Source organism: Acromyrmex echinatior, chromosome 10 (genome assembly GCF_024713525.1).
Source record: "Acromyrmex echinatior isolate Ae372 chromosome 10, ASM2471352v2, whole genome shotgun sequence".
Lineage (NCBI taxonomy): Eukaryota > Metazoa > Arthropoda > Insecta > Hymenoptera > Formicidae > Acromyrmex > Acromyrmex echinatior.
This window is the reverse complement of record NC_141861.1, coordinates 13,538,409-13,563,808: the sequence shown is the minus strand read 5'-3', so window position 1 is coordinate 13,563,808 and position 25,400 is coordinate 13,538,409. Positions and strand designations below refer to the sequence as shown.

General features: G+C 32.4%; 2 protein-coding genes and 2 pseudogenes across 3 annotated transcripts; 2 read left to right on the top strand and 2 right to left on the bottom strand.

The window, feature by feature from the left end:
• Positions 1-408: 408 nt before the first annotated feature.
• Positions 409-1,400, top strand: LOC147908405 (uncharacterized). The gene is made up of 3 exons (XM_087410110.1): positions 409-565; positions 723-1,193; positions 1,378-1,400. The coding sequence occupies exons 1-3, from the start codon at positions 409-411 to the stop codon at positions 1,398-1,400; spliced, it is 651 nt and encodes a 216-aa protein (XP_087266236.1).
• Positions 1,401-8,231: 6,831 nt separating this feature from the next.
• LOC105152039 (uncharacterized) lies at positions 8,232-10,632 on the top strand (annotated as a pseudogene). Its single transcript, XR_846890.2, has 2 exons — positions 8,232-8,676; positions 8,780-10,632. The product of XR_846890.2 is annotated as an uncharacterized LOC105152039 (transcript).
• Positions 10,633-15,353: 4,721 nt separating this feature from the next.
• Positions 15,354-16,479, bottom strand: LOC147908404 (uncharacterized). The gene is given in 3 exon segments (XM_087410109.1): positions 15,354-15,633; positions 16,272-16,328; positions 16,330-16,479. Coding segments are annotated over 3 exon segments (480 nt in total). The 5' UTR covers positions 16,473-16,479.
• A 99-nt stretch (positions 16,480-16,578) lies between these two features.
• Positions 16,579-20,093, bottom strand: LOC147908403 (uncharacterized; annotated as a pseudogene).
• Between the last annotated feature and the right edge of the window lie 5,307 nt (positions 20,094-25,400).

Below are 25,400 nucleotides of genomic sequence, written 5' to 3'. Positions count from 1 at the left end.
GTTGTTACGGAACTGGAGCTCCTCCTCCGATTCTCTTCTTCATCGGCTCCTGAGAGTCACAGCGTGGTGCCTACGTTGGCTGCGCCCAAGAAGGATGTCAATGACAGAAGGAAGTCCGGAGTCGACTTTGACATCCGATGAGCTCGACGCCGCACTTGGACGATGGATCCGAGCAATTCAGGCACTGCATTATGCACACGAGGTCACTGCAGAGGGTCAGCGCAGAGAGTCAGCGCAGAGGGTCAGCGCCCGATGCCATCTCGCAGCCAGTTGCGGACCTTGAGTCCCTTCATCGACAAATAAGGGATGCTGAGAGTCGGAGGTCGCCTGAAGCACGCCTTCTCTCTCCGGACGAGCGGCATCCGATGATCATTCCGCCGCACTCACACCTCGCCTCTTGATATTATCATGTCACCGCTGAACACACCATGGAAGAGTGCAGTTGATTCTGTTGCGACTGCGATATTGGATCCCTCGAGGACGAGTTATGACAAAGTACTGGTTGCATCACATCGGTGCGTCACTTGTACCAGATGGAGAGGAGTCACGCCACAGCCGCCAATGGGTAACCTTCCTAAGAACGCGTAACTCCTGCACGTCCATTTCTCAGAAGCGACATCGACTATGCCGAGCCGATATTTCGATCATTCGCACGAGTCGAGGACGTGGGCACCGGTCTCACAAGGCCTTCATTGCAATCTTTATATGTCTCTGTTCTAAAGCGACGCATCTTGAAGTCATATCCGATTACACGACAGACGCATTCCTGGCCGCGCTTCGTCGATTCACATCACGAAGAGGATTATGCTCGGATATCTATTCCGACTGTGACACGAACTTTATTGACGCCGACCGACAGATACGAGAGCTTCTTCGCGTATCTTCTGTCAACGGCAGCCGCATCGCGAATGCTGCTGTTACAGAAGGAATCCGGTGGCACTTCAACCACTTTCCGCACTTACTCTGGGAAGCAGTAGTAAAATCGACGAAATACTGTCTTCGAAGAGTAATCGGCGACGCCACGCTCATCTACGAGGAGATGAGCACTCTCTTAGCTCAGGTAGAGGCCTGCCTGAATTCTCGGCCCTTGCTGGCGTTATCTGACGATCCCGATGACCTCTCTGCGCTCACTCCAGGACATCTGCTCATCGGAGCTCCGCTGCTAGCCATTCCAGAACCGTCGCACAGAGACGGCAACAAGCTCTCTCTCTTCCCCCCCTCTCTTTCTCTCTCTCTCGCAGCATCTTCAAAGAATGCGTGATCATTTTTGGGAAAGGTGGTCACGCGAGTACCTGACCTATTCTTTGATCTCACACTCGAAGTGGTGCAAAATAAGCACTGCGCCTCAGATTGGCTCATTGTGTTTCATACTTTCAGAGACATCACCGCCAAGTAAATGACCTCTAGCTCACATCACTAAACTGCACTCAGGAAAGGACGGTGTGACCGAGTGGCAACTGTTCGCACAGCTTCTTCCGAGCTCATCCGACCTCTAATCAAATTGGTAATGCTGCCTGGACCTGCTGCCTCGACCATTCTATACGCAGACTCGCAATAAAACCGCACATTGTATTAAACCGCGCGATCTTCTTCAATGTACTCGCGTCAGTCAAAGCGCGTGTAATCGCAGTAATGTTCGCATTGATCTTATTTACTTTTCGCAATTTACGAATTTTTCAATTTCTTGATAATAACATATTTACCGCTTAATGCAATGTACTATACACTGTTACATTTTCGCCGTTTAGTTTCGAAATTATTCTGATTACGTTCGCAAATATTGCGCAACCAATGCTTTGTAATCACGATTATCCGCTAATTCCTTTTAATTGATGTCATAGCTAGATTACATGACCGCGTCTGCGTCATTATATTTCTTATTAATATATAAATACTTTCTTATTAGTTTAAACCCAAAGCGTCTCCGATCATGTGCACGCACAGGCTTCCGCGACACCGTGCGCGGCACGCGCAAACATCATCGGTCTACGCCACCTGAAACGCCGCGATCTTCCAAACAATAAACCGAACTCGCGACATCTGTACGCTTACCGAGCATGAGCATTAATTTCGTCACTGTGTGACAAGACGAATGTTCGAGATACAGCCGAGACAGACAGTTTTTTGCAGATTCGGTATATGTGCGACATGCGGATCAGAAGCTTCTAGAAGAATTCCAAGCGTTTTTAGAGGTTTCCAAAACACAAACTTGGCCATCACCTCGTCAATAAAGTCGAAAAACATAAGCTAAGCCGCATGTCGTACGTACACAAATTTCAACTGCTAAAACGGTTGAGCTAACAGATCGGTCGCACCGCACGCACACTCGCGTGAACGCGCAAAACGCGTAACATACGTACACCCCAATCAGGATTCCTGATTTAGCGAGCGCGCATGGCAATAGCATAGGCTGCTTGGCCATCGTGCTCGAAAATTGCCAATCGCTGCCCAAAACAGGGGGTCACCTCAAATTTTTCAATTTTGAGAATCTCATAGGCGATTAAGATAAAAGGAAGCCTTTGTTCTTCAAAGAGGATAAAAGGCAAAATCGAGCAGCAATGCTCTCTCTTCGCTGTCTTCGGTCAGAGTCAACGCTTCGCTACAAGTGCAATCGCCTGGGAGACGCTCCGCCGCCAGATACCGCCGCGTTCGATTTGTGATCGAGAATTCGCGTAAATCGAACTTCAGCTAAAACGCTGTCTCACTCAAAGTTTTTTCGCCGTCGTTCTCGCTTTAACTCACTCTCGAACAACTAGCCTTATTAATCATATCGTCTTGTCCCAATGTGGCACTAGGCGCGAGGATGCCGCACAAGAGAGGACGATGATATGAGCGCGCATAGGACGCAACGAGTGATCAAAAATAAAGCATTTCGATTCTGCTTAACACACCCAACAGTAAATCCTGAGTCATCAGTGAACAATAAGTAATTTAATTTCATGTTTTTGCAATTCTTTAGTAATGGTATCAATTTCTTCTTCTGAAAGAATGTAAATATAAAAAATATAAATATTTGACACAAGACTAAGAGAAGAAGAAAGAAATCTAAATTACATTTTAACACAATACAATAATTTCATTAATTTAACATTTTCAAAAAAATATTGTAAATAATAAAATGCATACCTGAAAGATTTATTTTTCCATACGAATCAGGTATTAGTGTCATATTTAAATAAAAATTCTTGCTAAGAGCATGGATACAATATATCAGTCGCAGTACATTCTTTTTGTCTTTCGTTTCTGATAGAAATATCCATAAAAAATCAAATATTATCGACTTATTTGTCATATATATATAATTATATTACGAAAATCCTACTCCAACTCAATCGATGGAGATAATGGCTCTCTTTTCAAGCAGACTTGCATCTATCTATTCTATAGAAGAAAATAGATAATAACATTCGTCTATTTATTTCTCTAATAAAACGTAAATAATTATCATTAGTAATACTTAAGAATTCTGTCATCATCGATTTTGATGAAATCAGACTTATTCGACGTATTTTTGGACATAATGAATCTGACAGAAAAAAGCATTGCTGCTCCGTGGACTGTGATATTAGTATTGATAAAGTTTACTATTCAGGTTAGGAAATTTATTGCAATCATGTAAATTCATTGCTTTTAAACACACAAAATCACTACTTTAAACAATCCTCTGCATTAGCAGTAAATGCGTGTGTGTTTAAAGTAGTGAATTGTTTCTAAAGCAGTGATTTTCCCAGATAGTACATTATATTCTGAGAATATTCTGAGAATATAATAAAACAATCACATCTAATATTCGTACACTATACTACACATACACTACGATATATGTTCAGAATATTCTCGTATACTCAGGATATTTCTACGTCCACAACAATGCAACATTGTTCGCAATATATCCTCAGAATATCGTTAGTGATATTCTAAGAATATTTTAAAATATTCTCATAATATTATTGAGGATGTACTGAAAAAAATGTTACTATGGACATAATATCTTGAGTATATTCTCGTGACATTTTAAGAATATTCTTAAAATATATTACGTTTATATAAACAATAAAGAAAAGGAGTATACAACCACACGCAGGTTGCTTGTAACAAAAAGTCAGTGTTTAAAATTCTTATGTAAAAAGTATAAAATCATAAACGTTTCTATATACTTACGTAAGAATTTTAAATATACAGGATGTTTGGAAAGTATTGAAAAATCTTTCGCATAGGGGCAGAACAGACTAAACTGAAAAGAAAAGTCCTCTACCATTTTACAATTTTCGCGATAGTTAACAAGATATTAATTACTAAAAATTGTCAAAAATCTTTAATAATTTTTTACTCAAATACTATTAACTTTACAGAAAAACTGTAAGCCATTATTTAGTTTTCTAAATTTATTACATCCCCTTACAATTTATTACAGCACAAAGTTACACAAAAGTTACAGCAACACTGCTGCAACATTGCAGCAACATTACATGTTAAAGCAATATTGCAGAGATTTTGCAGCGATATTGCTGCAAATTCTGTGCTGTATGGGATTCTTTTCTAAGCATCCTGAAAACATTAAAAAATTCAAATAAATATTATTATATGAATTTTATTATATTAAGTTTTATATTATTTTATTTTATTGTGAATCAGTTCATTCTTTATACAAAAATATGACTGTATCAATATTCCAATATGATATTTTATTACAAGTAATATTTCAATCTGACATTTCATTACAAGTAATAATTGAACATCACATATTACTGCATTCTTTCAAACGAATTTTGTACCAAGGACAACGAAAAAGTAATGAATAAATGAATACAAAAAAAAATACGAATACTGCTCAAAACTTCAGCGTTTAAAATATTATAGATATTAAACTTATGTATGAATCTGCCTGATATTTTATTACAAATAATCTCTTAATATAATAATTAAATATCATATTATGCTTCTTCATATCAATTTTTGGTATCTTCACATGATGTGAAGTGCTGCTCAGACAGGCCATGCGTCATCGATCGAAATAGATGGTAATCGAAAGGGGCAATGTCTGGTGAATACGGGTGGGGTAGAACTTCCCAATTGAGTGTTTCCATGTAGGTTTTGATCGACGCCGCAATATGGTCGAGCATTATCATGCAGGAGAATAATTTTGTCATGCCTGGAGTAGTAGTGGGCGCGTTTTTCCTTGAGTGCTCGGCTCAATCTCATCAATTGTGTTCGGTAGAGAGCCCCAGTAACGGTTTCGTTCGGTTTGAGCAACTCATAATACACGATACCAAGCTGATCCCACCAAATACACAACATGAGTTTTTTTCCATGAATATTCGGCTCGGCTGTCGATGTTGAAGCATGGCCAGGTGATCCCCATGATTTCCTCTTCTTCGGATTATCGGAGTAGTGGATCCATTTTTCATCACCAATGATTATATGCAAAAAACCCTTTCGTTTATGACAAGCAGCATTTCATATATGGAAAATCGGCGTTCAACGTTTCTCGGCTTCAGTTCATATGGAACCCAATTCCCTTGCTTTTGAATCATTCCCAATGATTTCAAACGATGTGAAATTGCTTGTTGAGTCGCTCCTAATGTAAGTGCAAGTTCTTTTTGCGTTTGGCACGAATCTTCATCCAATAATGCTTCCAATTCCGCGTCTTCATACACTTTCGGCCTTCCGCTACGTTCTTTGTCTTCGACGTCAAATTCACCGTTCTTAAACTTTTGAAACCACTCACGACAACTTCTCTCACTTAAGGCAGCCTCATTATATGCCTCACTACAAGCAATCGACGAGCCTCAGCTGCAGATTTCTTCAAATTAAAGAAGTAAATCGAAAGTTCCCGCAAATGATGCTTATTCGACTCAAAACTCATTTTCGCACAAAAAAAAATATATGATGCTGATACAAAATCGCTAGTATTTCAAGGTTATGTTGTTGACAGATGTCCAACCTTACGATATAACATTTTACATCAGACAATTTTAACCATAGCTTGCTAGTGGCACCGTCTTTTGTCAAACGGCGGAAACTTATTTGTACTCCCAATAATTCTGCGAATTTGGCACAGTTTTTGAACATCGCTCTTTGGCGTGAGCGAGCCAACATTTTATTGGTGCTGACAGTTCTTCCTCCGTGAAGTTCTGATAAATGTTTTCTCAGCGCACTTGAAACAATATTATTTTAATAATGCAGTTAATATGTTTTAAATCAGACCAACTACATATTTTTATACTTCATAACTTACTAAGTATAACTTCGCATATCATTAAGTCTATAAATACATTTTTCTTTTTGCCTCCAACCCAACTATATGGCAAGTTCATTTGTAAACGCTTGCCGCATTATTTTTAAAGCACAATTTTTCATATCTCGGCCTTCTAGGTTTGCTAACTCTCTAATCTGTTGCATATAATAAATGTTATATATTTAAATAACCATTTATTAACATGTTTGCATATAACTCTAATTTCGTCCAAAGATTATTTTATATATTTTTGGGAGATTTAGGCAAAATTCACATCTTGACAGAAAAACAGAAAACAGAAATGCAGAAGACAATCAGAACTCGCACTGATAGTAATAACACTATCAAAGCAAGTAAGCATACTACCAGATCAAGTTTTGATTGGCTTCTACTTTTTTACTTTTTGCTTTTCTGTCAAAGTGTGAATTCATCCTTTATATTTACCAGTTTTTTTCTATATTTTTCATCTTTCTTAAGCTTCTAATTCTTGTAGAGCCCCTTCATCTTTTAATGGAAAATTGTCCAAATATCAATAATTTCGACTTCTTCGGGGCTTTGAGAACGAGTGTTTTGTTTTGAAAAGGGCTCAATTTTTTTTAGAATTTTCTCTTGTCCTTCTCTTAGAGTTTTCACTTGCAAATTCAAAGAAATTAATTTCCGAGTAATGAATTGGTAATAATTTTTTGTAATGTATAGAAAATGTGAAATTTTAATATTAAATTTATATATTAAATATGTGATAAAGATACAGAAAAAATTTATTATATTGTTGTTGCTGCTTTTTTAACAACTTTTATTAATCTCATCATTTGTTGAAAAATTGATTGGCGTATCCAAAAATTCATTCAGATAGTGAAAATTTGTTCCTTCGTTTTTTAACTGTAACCGCGATGCAATAGTTCTTCGAATAAACAAATAAAATTTATTACATTAAATAAAGTTCCTATAGATCAAATGTGTGAATGTAATATAAATATACAAATTAATAGAAACAATGCCTTTTCTTAATCACAGCTAAATCTTCGTACTTGAATATTTTGTGTAATTTTATGTACATTTTCAAATTCTCCAAACTGCGTGCTAAAATGATTTTTCGGTCTTGAAATACAACTCTTAAGGATAAATAAGAATAATAATACCATGATATTAAATTGCTAATCAATTTAATAAAGCATCTATATTCTTTTTCTTTTTTAATACTGTGAAGAATTTATTACGAAAAGTATCGTCTCACAAGGAAACACAACCAGTTGTATGTCGCAATTTAAATGAGCTTTTAGTATGTTGTTCTACAGACAAAAATAACAAACACTTTTTTATACGTGCTGAGTCGCATGTTAAGGGGGTGAAATCCTCCCTTGAAAAAAATCGGTTTTTTTCTTTTGAAGCGAATATCTTCGAAATCATGAGAGATAGAAAAAAATTTCTAGAAAGGTTGCAAGAGTACTTGATAACTATAATAAAACAAATTTTTTTTAGTTATTTATTTATTGTATACCCCCACCCTCCACTCTTATTTTCAAAAATTTTTTAATTTTTTATATGAAAAATTAAAGAGCATTTTACGCTGAAAACAGTGATGTGTATTTAAATCATATTCCGAAAAACCATTTTTGAGATATGAACGAAAACATCTCTATATACACGCTCCGTACTAACGTATTCGTCTCATACTGCGTTGATTGTGCAAGATAGCGATAAAGGCAACACAGTTTATCACAGTGCAGTAGTGACTATTGAAATAAGTTTTGTAAATAATAATAATAACAATATTAACAGCAATAGTGACTTTGTCAACCTGCTAAAATCAGTCAATCTGTCAAATACTTTTGAAGATATGTTTATAAAAGAATATACAAAATATTTTGAACAATTAAGAATAAAGCATTAATAAAGAAATTAATACTTTAATAAAATTTTATTCATTTCATTTTCATCGTAGATCAGCTAATTCCATTTAATATTGACATCAATAATGTATTGATAAGGCGATGTAAAAAATATGTAGATTTGCTGACACAGATAAAACATTAATTTTTGTCTGCGTATGTTATTGACACTTAAGTATAAAAAGGAAATCGTTGGAATGAATTCAGTTTCGTGCTTGATTTCGAATAAGTACTACTAGTTGCTAATGATACTAATTGGCTAATAAGTATTTATTTTTTATAACTGCATTATATGTTGATCCTATTGTAGCTAATTGCAGTGTTCAACAGTGTTAACATGAATAATATATTGCAAAACATTGCATCTTATTAATCTAGGCGAAAAATAGTATTCAACTGTTAGGATTTGATGAAAGTATATTTATAATTTGATGATAATTATAATTTGACATTTTTAAAACAATTGTAGGAAGACGTCATATATACATTGTACAAAATTGTTTTTTCCCTTGTTCAACGAATTCCTTTGAAGGACAACCAAATAAGAAGGTATCAAATTTATTATGAAATAAACAATAAAAACTTTTCTCTTTTTCTTTTAGTAATTATTATATTGGAAATGGACATATAAATAATATTTATAATTTTTTAGAAAATAATGCGGTTTAATCCACGAAATGTAATAATACTGCTGTCTGCAGTATTTACTGCCGTGGACTTTCCAGAAAGTCCTAACAATAGAAGAAGTTATGCAGAGAAAAATGAAAAAGATGATAAAAGAAATGTACGAAGACTACTATGAAATTGAACAAGAAGAATCGTTGGATTTTTTAAACTCATATGATATACCAGAAGCACAAGAAATAGAACTTGTAGATGAAGAAAATTACGCACGCAATGTAAAAGAAATGGTTTGTAATATCGATGATATTTCAGCAGAATATAAAAAAGGAGCAGTTGAATATTGGAGAAGTGGTAAGTTAAAGCCGAGAACAATTGAATCTGTAAAATTAAGATTTCGGAAAGTAATGTCAGACTAATTGCGACGATGGGAAAAGCAAATGAATGTAAGTGGTAGTAGACTTGAAAAGTTGGAACGAATTTCAGTATACACGTTAGATAAATTTATTGAAGCTATTCGTAAAGGGGCAATGATCCATGATATTGATATTACACGATGGACTTTGCAAGCGCAACAACAAGTAAACTTATTAGGTTTTAAAATTTACACGAATGGGTTAGAAGATTTAAGCTTACGCATCAAATTGTATCTAGAAAAATTACGAAATTTATAACTAAAAAAGCTTTAATGTTAAAGGCAGCTTTACAAGCAGACAGCAATAGGTTTATTGCAAATGTCAAATATTATATTGACCATTACGGAATTGAAAATGTATATAATTCGGACCAAAGTGGTTTTTAATTAGAATTGCATGCTAGTCGTATATTGGCACAGAAAGGTGTAAAAAAGTAGAATCTGTAGCATAGTCAATATCTTACACACAGTTATACAATACAACCTGTTATTTTAGCCGATGGTAGATTATTATCTCCATTTCTTATAGTGTTAAAAGAACCTAGTGGGATTAAGTTCTAGGGTACAAGAAACGATGTTTACTGTAAATAATATTTTTATTAATTATTGTCATCAAAATCTAGTAAACTAACATCTAATCATTTTGAAACTTGGGTAAGAGAAGTATATTATCCAAATGTTGGACCAAATTCAGTTTTATTATTAGATTCAAGGACTGGTCATTGTCCGAATATAATTCAAAGAAATAGACCAGATTCTGCACAAGATATTGTTTTATTAACTATACCGGCTGGAACAATAGGAAAAATACAACCGTTAGATTCCATTGATTTTGGATTCCGTTTATGGAAGAATTTCGTCAAGCATTTTTCAGATGTAGTCATGCTTTTAGATCGTGATGTAAAACTTCATTCTAGAATCTTAAAATAGCGTGTAGCTATTTTAAAATTACAGTCATTAACGCACAATCAGTTTTCATTGCCAAAATTACTAATTTGTTTAAATACGCTTGGTACAAAAGTGGATATTTAGAACATAGGAGAATTTGACACACCGGTCAATTTTGTTTTAAAAAATATTCGAAAGCAACATGCGATACTTGTGGTGAAATAGTTGTAATTACTTGCGCATTGTGCAAAAAGTCTCTCTGTATAACCCATTTTTTCCATGGTCGTCATATTTGTAATCTGTATGAACCGTAAACATTGTAATGATTTATATAAATTATAATGATTTGTATACATTGCAAAAAGATAATTTTAAGCAATGTCTAAAAAAAGACACATGGTGTGTGCTTTTCACGTTTTAATTGTAGTAAATACAAAATAAAAATAAATATTGATTAAACATTTTATATCAATACAAATACCATATTATATTAATAAAAATATCAAAAACTAACAATAACTTTAAAATTATTGTATCGTAGAATTGCAAATAAAGAAATTAAAACAAATTATATATATGTATATACTAGTATTTATTGCTGAAGTACAATAATATATAATTAATTATTTATTTGAAGTACTAATTGTAAGAGTACTGAACAACAATGTTTTAATACTTATTGTTAAAATAAGTAATTAATTACTATCTTTCAATATTAGTCAATATTAGATTTTTATAAAGGTATAATGCCATTACTTCTCAATTCATACTCTGTAAATATAAAAATAAATTTATGTAACACAATTAACGTATCATATTTTTTAATGTTTTTCTCACATGCACAAATAGTGGTACTTACAAATTTCCGCCTATCTATCTCAATCCTTGCAAATTCCATCGTCAGATTTTGATATTTCAAAAGAATTTCCTCGACTAAAAATTTCTAATATTTGAGAAAATTATAATTATTAAATTAATAATTACGAGTTCGAAATTGAGTTTCAGAATGTACTCATAAATTATTATCGGCATTCTGCGACAAATTTTTTTTTTTTTCATTATTAGCTAGACGTTTCTGACACTGATTGTAAAATAGGATACGCAAGTTTACACAGGTTATTATAATTGTTTTATAAATTAATAAGTAGAAAGGAAAATGTATCAAAAACATACAATATATTATTGATAAATGCAATATAAATTATTAATAATAGAAGTATCTTTTTTTTTGTTATGAGTTCGTAAAAAGTACCGCATTTACAGGTTATTTCAAATTTATATTCACAAGTTTCACAATTGCACATTTTATCCATTTTCAATTTATATGAAGCACCGTACTTGCACGTTATTTCCATAGCAAAATCAACTGACTATGCATAATCAATGTTGCATGTGCTGACTTATTGCATATAGGAGCAAATCGATTTTTTGCATAACATCGCATTAATAAGACGTATCATATCAGTATCAGTGACCTCGTCCTGATAAAATGAAAGGTTCAAAAAACGCCGACATTAGCAATGGATAAAAACAAGCAATAACCAACGATAACTAACCCTCTGATATCTTTAAAAATACCTGGAAAAAACACTACAATCGGAAATGATAATTTTCGCTCATCAATACATTTGGTTGTGATAACTGTAAGATGAACATATCCTCATCATTATTTCTGGTTGTGGTAACTGTAGCGATTTTTTCCGTGTGCGAAAGCATTATCAAGATGACGCCTTATCAATACAATATTGATGTCGACATTAAATGGAATTAGCTGCTCTATGATGAAAATGAAATGAATAAAATTTTATTAAAGTATTAATTTCTTTATTAATGCTTTGTTCTTAATTATTTTGTATATTATTTTGTATATTCTTTTATAAATGTACCTTCAAAAGTATTTGACTGATTTTAGATGATTGACAAAGTCACTGTTGCTGTTGATATTCTTATTATTATTATTTACAAAACTTATTTCAATAGTCACTGCTGCACTGTGATAACTGTGTTGCCTTTATCGCTATCTTGTGCAACCAACGCGGTATGAGACGAATACGTAGGTATGGAGCGCGTATATAGAGACGTTTTCGTTCATATCTCAAAAATGTTTTTCGGAACATGATTTAAATACACATCATTGTTTTCAGCGTAAAATGCTCTTTAATTTTGGTCATATAAAAAATTAAAAAATTTTTGAAAATAAGAGTGGAGGGTGGGGGTATAAATAAATAACTAAAATAAATAAATAACTAAAAAAAATTTTTATTATAGTTATCAAGTACTCTTGCAACCTTTCTAGAAATTTTTTTCTATCTCTCATGATTTCGAAGATATTCGCTTCGAAAGAAAAAAACCGATTTTCTTCAAGGGAGGATTTCACCCTCTTAACATGCGACTCAGCATGTATAAAAAAAAAACGTGTCTCTTATTTTTGTCTGTAGAACAATATACTAAAAGCTCATTTAAATCGGCGACATACAACTGATTGTGTTCCCTTGTCAGTTAAGGTTTGAACCTGATTATCCCTACATTCCGTCGGGGTGTCTTTTCAATTCGACCACTGAAGTTTCAGGTTCAAACTCTGGCTGAGGTGATATTTTTCGCAATAAATTCTTTACAGTATTGAGAAGGAAAAAGAATATAGATGCTCTATTAAATTGATTAATAGTAATTTAATATCGAAATATTACTATCCTTATTCATCTTTAATTGCTGTGTCTCAAGAACAAAAAAATCATTTTAATGCAGTTTGGAGAATTTGAAAATATATATAAAATCATACAAGATATTCAAACACGAAGAACCATGATCGAAAGAAAGAGACTGTTCCTATTAAATTGTTAAGTTATTAAATTAGAAACTGTTCATTACATATTTCATAGTTATTCCATCTTTATGAATGTTATAAAAATAAAAGAAACTTAAAAACGTAGTTTATGATTTTAAGATTTAGAATATTTGGGAATACAAAAATATGTATTTTAATGAATCAAATGCGATCATTTTAAATATTTGAAGTACTTATATAAAAAAAACTGAGATTTTTCTCTTAATTTTGTTAAATAATGTAATTTATAATAACAAATAAAGTAAATAAATTATAAAAATGTGTTGTTAAATAGAAATGTAATGTTATTCACACACTTTCATATGAACACATTACAACTTTGCTTCCGCCGTTTTTTTCCGAAATTCGAGGCTTTATTGTAAAAAACTGATTATACATTTATGATTCAAAGTATTGCCCATCGCTGGCCATTACTTTCTCCCATCTTTCGGGCAGTGTACGAATTCTGCGTCGAAAAAATTGGTCATCTTTTGAGATGATCCATGAATCGATCCAATTTTACTTCTTCATGAGACCGGAAGTGCTGGTCAGCCAGGCCGTGTGCCATTGATCGAAACAAGTGATAGTCAGAGGGAGCAACGTCGAGGGAGAATACGGCGGGTAGGGTAGGACTTCCCATTTCAACGTGTCCAAGTATGTCTTGACCACTTTCGCAACATGGGGTCGAGCATTGTCATGCTGCAAAATCACTTTATCGTGTCTCTCGTTGTATTGCGGCCGTTTGTCTTTTAATGCTCGGTTCAAACGCATCAATTGCGTTCGATATTAATCGCCTGTGATTGTTTCAGTCGGTTTTAACAGCTCATAATACACTACACTGAGCTGGTCCCACCAAATACAGAGCATGACTTTGGAGCTGTGAATATTCGGTTTGGCCGTCGACGTGGAAGCATGGCCGGGAACTCCTCATTTTCTGCGCTTGGGGTTATCGTAATGAACCCATTTTTCATCCCCAGTCACAATGCGATGCAGAAATCCCTTCCGTCTTTGCCTTTCAAGCAGCTGTTCACAAGCAAACAAACGCCGTAACATCTCTCGACTTCAACTCGTACGGCACCCAATTTCCTTGCTTCTGAATCATTCCCACGACTTGGAGGCGTTTTGAAATGGCTTGTTGAGTCACTTCCAATGATCGTGCCAATTCTTCTTGATTTTGACACGAGTCTTGATCAAGTAATGCCTCCAATTCTGCATCTTCGAAAACCTTCTCTCTTCCATCGCTGTGCCGGTCTTCGACGTTAAAATCACCGTTCTTGAAGCGTTGAAACCACTCACGACACGTTCTTTCACTAATAGTGGCCTCACCATAAGTATTTGAGAGCATTTGATGGGCCTCAGCCGCAGATTTCTTCATATTGAAGCAGAAAATTAAAACCTCCCGCAAATGACGAGAATTTGGCTCGTAAACTGACATTTTCAATCGAGAATAACTTTATGATGCAGACACAAATCGACTAATGTTTCTATGGAGTTATGTTGACAGATGCCCAAGTGTATTGTATGATGTCTATGATTTATTTTAGACTACCACTTACTTGGCTAAAGCCATCTATAGGAAAATGATGGAAGCAAAGTTGTACACCTAATAATTTATTTAATATGTAACTATTTATATATTTTCAATTTCAATTTACTTGTGCGGGCTATACTGTCAATATATCCTTAACAACCTTTATAATTTGATATACTAACTTTTCTCTGTGCGGTACTAAATTTCTTCCGATTCAATAATTCAATAAATTTCCTCATCTTCTAAAAAGATTTAAAAGAACCGCTCACCTCAGAATCGGATGTACTTGCGTGTTATTCGCAACCTTCTCCATTGGAATTCGAAATAATTATTAGGTGTTGGAATTAATTCGTAGCGTTTTACAAGTGATGGGAAGTACTTTCATTAATGTATTTTTTAATGCTCATGTGAAATAAATAACATTCTTTCATTTAAAAACGCTACGAATTAATTCCAACACCTAATAATTATCAAACACAATACACAAATAATGAATTTATATAAAGATTCTTTTCCTAAAATATACTTAAATATACCTACTTCTACAAGTTTTCCTCCATTATCACTTTTTGACATTTTACTGTCCTTTTGGAATTTGGGAGACAACTTAGTACTAGATGTATGCATTACTATATTTTCCTTACCTTCGGATCACGAGTTCGATTCCCGGTCGAGGCAATATTTTTCGCAATAAGTTTATTACAGTTTTTTAAGATTAATTTGGGAAATTTTTAAGATTATATGGCACGCAATTATCATTTCTGAAATTAATTCATTTATATGAATATATATAATATAATAATTCAACATCTTAACATTCAGACCGTAGTGGCGCTTCCTATTTAAAGTAATGCATTCAACATAAAATTCTGAAGTATTTCCTTGAATAAGAAATTCTTTTGTCGTTTATGACAGCCGCGTTTGGTACAATATACTACCTACTTTCATTACCGCAAGTCTGACAACTTGTATCTTTCATTATTATTACAATTATCTTTCTTTATTTTATTAGTTTTTATATGTTTTGTAAAACTCCTTTCCGGACATTTAGGAAATTGCGGAACTTTTATTACTCCCTTGTCTTCTAATTCGTCGCTACTTTCAACATATTTGGCCCTTGTTTTCCTCGTACGTTTTAAAATTTTGTCTCTGTCAGAATCCGTAGATATGTCTGAGAAAATTTCAACATCTTTCAGCTTCTGCCGAGCTTTCTCATACGATGCTGAAAGTCATTAAAATAATATATATTTAAATATATACAGATATCATGTGACTCAGTCTTGCGAGCAGAGATGGACAAAATTGTAATTGACAGATTATTAATGTGTTTGGCAGTCAACGTATTAAAAATTATTATTTACATTTATTTATACAAGAAAATTTTGTAATTTATCACCAACCTATTAATATTAACGTTTATAATTGAAACGAAAATAATTTTGATTACATTATTTATTCAATTAAAATATAATTGATTTCCATCAATTACTTATTAAAAATATAATTTTTAATTAGACGGCCATAAACATGTTAAGAAAATAACTGATAATTGACGAAACTAAATCGATACTGATCATCTCTGCTTGCGAGTATTTGAATCATGTTGTAAGGTATTGCGAAGTTTAGAACGTTCAAATTTTATAGATTTTATAGATTTTTTAAATTATTGGATTCTTTAAGTTGTTCAGTTCATACTGTACATTACTGTATTTTATTCATCAAATATGACCAAAACTTATTTCTTATTCATTTATTGATTTTTATTCATTTTATGATTTGCGTCACTTAAAATATTTAATGATGTATTTCTTAAATGTGAAAATTTTGTTACAATATTCTAAACTTCGGATAAAAATAGCTTATACGTGCTTCCTAAAATTTTCTTCAGAGGATATTCAAACCATGATTCTTGCCACTTTTCCATTTCTGACTACTTTATCGAATCATTTTTGTGAAGGGCACGATGGCCAATGAACTTTTGTTACGTCATCATTGATCCACAATTTAGGAACTATTTGTATGCCGTCGTCAAACTCGACAATGACGTATACTTGTAAAGTGATCATTATCTCCTGTTACAAAATATTTTTCATAATGTAATTTGTATGCAATAATGGCAATACTGCAAATTTGTTTAAAACAGGCAATTTCACATATTTTTTTACAACACTTGTCAATGGCCATGCTTCCAGATCCGACAATTCATGAACTAAGAAGACACTGATATTTGAAGAATCACATGGTACAGAAAAAAGATTTTCCTTTTTCAAAAACTTGTTACCAATAATTACCGAAATTTGTCATTTTTGACAGTAAGCAATATTTTGCAACAAGACAATATCTCCATTGCTTAAACCATAACAATGAGCACAGGAACCAGCATGTAATTCCATAGTCGCTGATGTTATTACTTTGTATTGTGGATTAGTATAACCAATTATAAGCGGACCATCGGTGTGCAGATTTGATGTACAAAATTCGGTAACTATCGATACCAGTTGTCTCAATACTGGTGTATTCTTTTCCATTTCAGTACATCTACGTATGATTTGCTGCAGCGATTTGGCTTTCTTAGCATTTTTTTGAACGTTTGCATATAGTTTTCATAATGTACTAAAATGCTGAATAGGACCATATTTCTTTACAAAGAAAATGAAGTGCATAGCTTGGTGAACATTTGCTGATACATTATGAGCTCCGTACAGTAATGCAAATGATGAAATAAAATGTCCAAGAGTTCTTGTGCATAATCCAATAATTCGTGGCATTCTATGTCGCTCATTATTTTTATTGCCACATGCAAAGTCAAAAAATGATTATAGATTATTTCTGCACAATGATCGTAATACCACTGGCCCTGTATATAGAAGAATTTGTCTACATTCAGTGGCCTTCCACAGCTTAATAAATTTCAACGATCTTGGTTTTTTTTACAAAATCAATTGGAATATACGGTTTGACCTCATCTATCAATCGTGATATCCGCTCTACTTCAATATGCGGAAGCCAATATTTTAAATCACCGTAAACAACAGATTTAGCATTCTACGCATGATACTCTAGTAAATGCATGGGGTCAGTTGAAACGTTCGTGATGGGACCAAAATCAGAAATTTCTATTAAACAACTAGTAATTTCTCGATCATGATATTCTTCATCAATTTTATTTGTCGTCAGTTCTTGCAGGGGCATAGACTTGTGGAAAACAAACTCTTCTATTAATTAAATCGCCTTCGACAGTGCAAATAGGACAGCTGGAATACCCCGAAAGTCTTTTCGTGCATAGCACCAATGATTTGGCAGGCACAAATTAAGGAATCGATGACATTATATACGAATATTCACAAGTATTTCTTCCGAGCATTGTTTCGCTTCGATCATGAAGTCTTGTAAAAAATTGATATTTGTAGGTTTTTTCTCTCCGCAATACCAATTACAAATACGTTTTTGTATGGCTTTATTGATCCCAATATGGGCCACAACTATTTTAGCGATGATTTGGATAATGGCAGACCGTCAATTGATTGATATTTTGACGCCTATCGGAAAAGTCGACATACGCTTTATAATAGATTCGATTCCAAATGTCTGGTGAATATGGCGGGTAGGGTAGAACTTCCCAATTAAATGTTTCCATGTAGGTTTTGACCGGCGCCGCAACATGTGATCGAGCATTATCATGCAGGAGAATAATTTTGTCTGGAGTAGTAGTGGGCGCGTTTTTCCTTGAGTGCTCGGCTCAATCTCATCAATTGTGTTCGGTAGAGAGCCTCAGTAACGATTTCGTTCGGTTTGAGCAATTCATAATATACGACACCAAGCTGATCCCACCAAATACACAACATGAGTTTTTTTTCATGAATATTCGGCTCGGCTGTCGATGTTGAAGCATGGCCAGGTGATCCTCATGATTTCTTCTTCTTTGGGTTACGTAGTGGATCCATTTTTCATCACCAGTGACTATACGATGCAAAAAACCCTTTCGTTTATGCCTGACAAGCAGCATTTTACATATGGAAAATCGGCGTTCAACGTTTCTCGACTTCAGTTTATATGGAACCCAATTCCCTTGCTTTTGAATCATTCCCAATGATTTCGAATGATGTGAAATTGCTTGTTGAGTCGCTCCTAATAAGTGCAAGTTCTTTTTGCGTTTGGCACGAATCTTCATCCAATAATGCTTCCAATTCCGCGTGTTCGTACACTTTCGGCCTTCCGCTACGTTCTTTGTCTTCGACGTCAAATTCACCGTTCTTAAACTTTTGAAACTACTCGACAACTTCTCTCACTTAAGGCAGCCTCACCATGTGCTTCTACAAGCAATCGATGAGCCTCAGCTGCAGATTTCTTCAAATTAAAGAAGTAAATCAAAAGTTCCCGCAAATGACGCTTATTCGGCTCAAAACTCGGCATTTTCGCACAAAAAAAATATATCATGCTGATACAAAATCGCTAGTATTTCAAAGTTATGTTGTTGACAGATGTCCAACCTTACGATATAACGTTTTATATTAGACAATTTTAACCATAGCTTTCTAGTGGCGCTGTCTTTTGTCAAACGGTGGAAACTTATTTATACTCCCAATAATTAAATCGGAATTCCATTAAATACGCTAGACTATAAAACCATAATGACTGTGTAGTTATTACTTAGAATAACAATGATAAAAATGACAATTATATATCTCATCATTATAAGAACAACCCAACAAGAAAATTAAAATAATATCAATTTGACGTTATATTAATAATTTATATCATTTTTTTGGTAATAGTGAAAATCTCGATGATCTAAGAATGACTTTATATATAAATGTCTTCATATGTATACAGGGTGATCCGAAACTCTCGCATTTGAAGTATAAAGTCATTCTTAAATCTGAGATCGAGATTTTTATCATGATCCAAAAATGACACAAATTCGTCAATATGATGTCAAATTGACATTATTTTGATCTTTTTGTTTTCTTTGGAAGTGATTCCTGTTTTTCTATAAAGATATATTCTCTTCTACAACGTATAATTATTGACTGAAATAACAAATGCAATTCTTACGAATATAAATATTATACAAAGTATTTCAAAAGAACCATTCAGCTTTTATAGTAGATAATACACACCATACTGATAATGAATAAAAAGACCTTAGTGAAAATAGATCGAAAACTGAAGAACGTTTCTGAGATATAAACGTTTTTATTTATGTTAGCATCATGAATGACTTTAGCTTCTACATGTCGTATGCGATATTTATCTTAATGTGTTCTTAATTAGAGTAATATGATATTTTTAGCACGACCTTATAACCTGTATAATTATCAAATAAGATCCACAATTATCGGTTGATGATACCTAACTGATTATCGGTGAAATCTTCTGTTATGAAGTATGTGTAGAAATTGAACAAATACATACAGAACATGGTTTTTAAATATTGAGATAAACATCGCATACGAAAAGTCATGATGCCCTATGTAATCAAAATTAATATATTAATATATTATTGTAATTTAATTTAATGAAAACAATTTTCCATTCAAAACATAAATTTATATTAAATAATATAAATATTGTACTGTAAAAAGTAAAGTAATTCTATACAATAAAAATAATTTTATAAAAATATAATATAATTTAAAATTAAAATTAATATGTTTTTGATATTACACATTACATTTCCTTCAAATTTAACTAATTAAATTAAATTGAAGTATTTGATTCTGAAATTAATGGAAATTAATTCAATGTCAAATTATTAAATAACATTCATTAATACAATTTGACTAATTTTTATAATTAAAAAAACTTCCATGTTGAGTTTTTTTATATAAATATATAAAAAATTTTAAAAAACTTTCAAATTAACAGAAAGAAAGGGTGAATTTAATAAATTTATTAAATGGCTGCGTTCAGCGGACTCCTTTGAGTGAACGTTCATTGTTATTGGTATATTCTTTTAGATTATCCAATCAACATTTTAGATGTGGAAGAATTCATTTTATTCTAATTATTGATCATAATAAGTGTACTTAATAATTTATGCAAAGTTAAATAATTTAAGCACCACGCATAAATTGGATCACATAGGCCTTTCTATCTTGTCAATTTTTTTATATAATAATTGGCTATATAAAGTGCACTTGCAAGAATAATAAAAATTAAAGTCAATATGACATTGCATTTCTTTATTTTATTAAACAAATTATCATTTATTTTAGAAAATTAGATGGTGTAGATATATTAATTCATGATATTTTTATCCTTCGTATAAATATTAATATCTCTTTATTAAATAAGAAAACGTTGAGAAGGGCTACGAGCCAAATAAAGAACTTTCATAAATAACTTACATTAATAAACGTTTCGACTCTTATCGAGTCATTATCAATGTTATAAATATCAAAAATCATATCATATAATATATAAATATCAAAAATTGCGGTTCAATACAATGACAAATTAACAGATTGTATATAAAATTCAGTGATAAAATTAATTAACATTAAAAAATTGAACGACTATTTGTAAGAGATTCAGCATTTGTAACATTGATAATGACTCGATAAGAGTCGAAACGTTTGTTTATTAATGTAAATTATTTATTAAAGTTATTTATTTGGCTCGGAACCCTTCTCAACATTTTCTTATTTAATTTTTAATTGGAGCCATATTATTAGGTGTTGGAATTAATTCGTAGCGTTTTACAAGAGATGGGAAGTGATGGGAAGTACTTTCATTAATGTATTTTTTAATGCTCATGTGAAATAAATAACATTCTTTCATTAAAAAAACGCTACGAATTAATTCCAACACCTAATACATTATGTATTTCTTTATCATTAAATAAAAATTTTGAATTTTTCTAATTCATTTACAAGTAAAATATATTAAATATTTCTTTAAGATTAATTTGGGAAATTTGGGGGGATTATTAATATTTATTTAGATTGATTGCGTTGAAAGTCCGACAACCATATCGACATGTAATTATCATTTCTGAAATTAATTCATTTATATGAATATATATATTAGTTCATCTCAACACTCAGACCATAGTGGCGCTTCGTATTTAAAGTAATGTTATATTAAATATTGTTGATTAATCCATGACCCGATATTAAATTTTTTCCTTTACATCTCCATGTAATGATACTAATCTTATTCATATTATTGATACATGAACTGAATATGCAACTAATTCTTTTAAAATCATTTTAAATTGAATATATACACTATTTTTATTTAAAAAATTTCTCATAACATAATAATTATAATAACAAAATAATTATAATTAACTCTCTAAAAATAAATATTAATATTAACTTTAATATTAATATTAATATTAATTTTAAATAAATAATTCTGAATAAATAATCTCCCTAATTTAAATTTAATTCAGGACGCAACTCAAATACTTATTTATTTTTTTATAAATCATTTATATTCTTTGAAATGTGAAAAATAAATATTGGAAACTTAATTATAAATACTGAATTTATTAAAAATATTGTATCATTAATATCATAAATGTAAATATAATTACTTAACAAAATTAAATAATTTTTAAATAAAAATATTTTATTAAAATAAAAATTATAAGTAAATTAGTAATTTAGGTAATGCTAACATTGTACATAATATTAAACATATAAAATGTAACTACTTTAAAATAATTATAAAAAAAAAACAAATAAGAATGAAATAGAAATTGTTTCTGATGAAGACGATAAAATAGCGATTATAGCTTCGATTGCTACAAGTACATGTTTGTGCTTTTACTCGTTTCTTTTATTTTATATTATACATTTATATTATAAATGGTAGTCTTTAGTGTCATATAAGTTGGCTGTTGGCCAGCTTCACTAATTCAGCGATAAATTAAACTAATTTCAATAAGTCGATGTATAGTCTTAACGATGAATCGGTGAAGTTAGCCAACAATCGTGATGAAAGAAATGTTGGTTTCTTCCATCACGCCAACAGTGTGTCAAGTTGCACGACTAAACATTATCGATCTTCTTAAGATTGACAAAATTCGACTTTATTGTTTACTTCTTCCCATTAGTCGAATTAATAAATAATTTCATTCACATACATATACACATTGCTATAATACTAAAGATTATGCAAATAGAGGACTTATCATACTTACTCTGTGTGACATTATTTCTAATAAAATATATTATTCCGCTTCGCAGATAAATTATATTGACCACGATATAAACTCTCGCCAAAATTTTTTGAGTATTCCACGAAAATCCAGAGAAAAATGACCCATATGTGCCATAGGATTAAGCAATAAAGCACCGAGAGACGGGAAAACAATAGACAAACTCGTCGCGCGACGCGCCAAGCCGCCAACATTGGGCGCATTCAGCGGACTCAACAATTGAGTGAGCACTCACTTATTAGTGTATTCTTTTAACTCCAATCAAAATTTTGTATCTAAAAGAATACACCAATAGCAACAAATGTTACGATAGGTCTGTTCGCTTTGCTTGCACTTTTGGCACTCTGCACTTCCGCTTTCTCTTTTTTCATGGTCAAATATACAATATTTCATTTTAAGTGCAAAAATATTGGGTCATCTAAAAAGTATCAGCGGTTTTTTGTCACTAGATGTGTGTCATATATGTAGTGACAAAGTACCGTGGATACTTTTTAGATGACCCAATATTTGTGGATTTCATGCAATGCGAACAAACCTATTTGTGCGTCTGCGCGTGCCGTGGTAGCATGCTAGAAGATTTGTTCGCGTCGCATGCAACGTGTTCCAATATATGCTCCTATCATAGCTCTTACTCCAACGCACTTGGTAGCTAGAGTGAGTAAAAGCATATTTGAGCATGTTCAAGCTTGCGACGCGAATAAACCTAAGAGCTCACTGAGTGCTCAGTGAGCAATCGTGCTTCTGGATGCACCTAATATTTCGTGTGTCGTACAACAAAAAAAAGCTTTTTAAACCTGTTAACTCCGAGAATCTCTCTGTCCTACAGCCAATCAACAGGCTTGAAAAGCCTTATACGATACGTAAAATATTGGGCTTAAGTTGCGTCGCGAAAGAGACAGACAGACAGACAGACAGACAGACAGATAGACAGACAGAGAGAGAGAGAGAGAGAGAGAGAGAGAGAGAGAGAGAGAGAGAGAGAGAGAGATTATGCTTATGTACACATGCGTTTTGATTGGTTAATTCATAACGACGCATGACACGCTCAATGGAAAATGCATCCTTATGCCGGCTGCAGACGATGTTTGTCGCGCGCGATATGTGATATCCAATGTGCGTATAGCTTTACCGATGATCTCATTCTAAGGCTGATGTCACATTGAGCGGTTTATGTACTAATAGAAACAGATATCGTGCAGAAAATATAAAAGTACTTTGTAATTGATTGAATTTATTTCGCTACCGCATCGATATGACATCAACCATCATTGCAATTACATTGTGATCAGCAGCAGCCAATTATGGACTGATTTCTTTGTATTACAAATAGCTGCTTAATACATGCTTAGTAGATTTTATAATTCATTTTACAAACGACACCATTTTTAATACTTTTAAATATGTCTATGAATGCAATACTCATCTAGTGATTAAAAATGCATTTTACTGGATAGTCGAATTTCTGGTAGAACAGTAACAATACATTTTCTAATAAAATTTTCTTTATGCAGAAATATTTCAACAGTTGTTCCATATACAAGATGACTGTGATTGGTCGTTTGTCTTTTACATGATTTCATATGTGATATTCTCAGAATATCTTTAGAATATATTATATATATATATATATTATATATATATATATATATTATATATAAATATATATATATATATACATATTCAAGAAGAAAAATGATATATAACCGTAGAAAAATTCTCAGAATATTACATATACATATAGGCGAGATGAATTTCGAAAATTTTCCTTAAGTGTGTAAAAAATATCTATTAAAAATAATATTCTGTTAGCGATATGTTCAAAATAATCTTATAATATTGAGTATATACATGAGATGATCAGGACAAATTTCGTATATATGAAGAAGTCTAATATATAATATCCTGTACGCGATATACTCAGAATGTACAAAATATTGCCAACCCATTACATACAATTTGCGATATCAGTATATTTTCAAAATGTTGCGTATATCTATAAAAAATTCCGTATAAATTTAGTATATACGGAAAATATCATGTCTGGATAATGTGCTTTAAATTTGGGCAAAATGATGCTCTTTTTTGTCATATTCGTACATCGCATGCAATATCCCATCGAATACGCCTTAGTTTTTTTAAAATCAAAACTGATGGTGAGGACAAAATTTTATCTTATTATTTTTTATTTCTTTACCATCGTGAAAGAAAATGTGGACATAACTGTCACATGAAAAAGCAAGCACAGGTGAAAAACATCGAGCGATATGAATATGCGCTATATACTCCTCAGTACTCTTCCAAATTCAAATGATTCAAATTTTATTATCCTTTAACAACGCCGATCAGTGCTGATAACAGATCAAAAGATGCTATATATAACGGTTATGCATCCAGTACAACTATTCACTGAGCGCTCAGTGAGCTTTTGCATCTGATTAGCATATTCCATTAGAACTAAAAATACAGACCAAACAGATACAAGATAAAGTCACTAGATCTATAAAGTATCGCAAACTCGCAACCATTTTGACGCAAAACGCGGCCATTTCAAATTTTTGCATTTGTATATACCATGCTCGGAATTAGTTGTCCATTTCGGGCAGATTCCTAAGGCGACCCCACTACCACTCGAGACTCGGCGGCCGAGCCCCCGTGACGCTGTACCCCAGGAGCGTCGCGATATAAAAAGTATATTGGGAGCATATCTTCCGGCAAATATCATTAAAATATTGGGTCATCTAAAAACCGCGGATACTTTTTAGATGACCCAATATTTTCTTTCATGATTCTACATAATTATTTAAATTTTAATATTTAAATTTTT

What these genes read in the sequence shown, in the direction of transcription:
- LOC147908405 (XM_087410110.1), top strand. Translation starts at nt 409, where the DNA reads ATGTCACCGCTGAACACACCATGGAAGAGTGCAGTTGATTCTGTTGCG. An exon ending in CACGCCACAGCCGCCAATGG is followed by an intron (nt 566 to 722) that starts GTAACCTTCCTA and finishes TCTGTTCTAAAG; the next exon opens with CGACGCATCTTGAAGTCATA. An exon ending in AGAACCGTCGCACAGAGACG is followed by an intron (nt 1,194 to 1,377) that starts GCAACAAGCTCT and finishes TCATACTTTCAG; the next exon opens with AGACATCACCGCCAAGTAAA.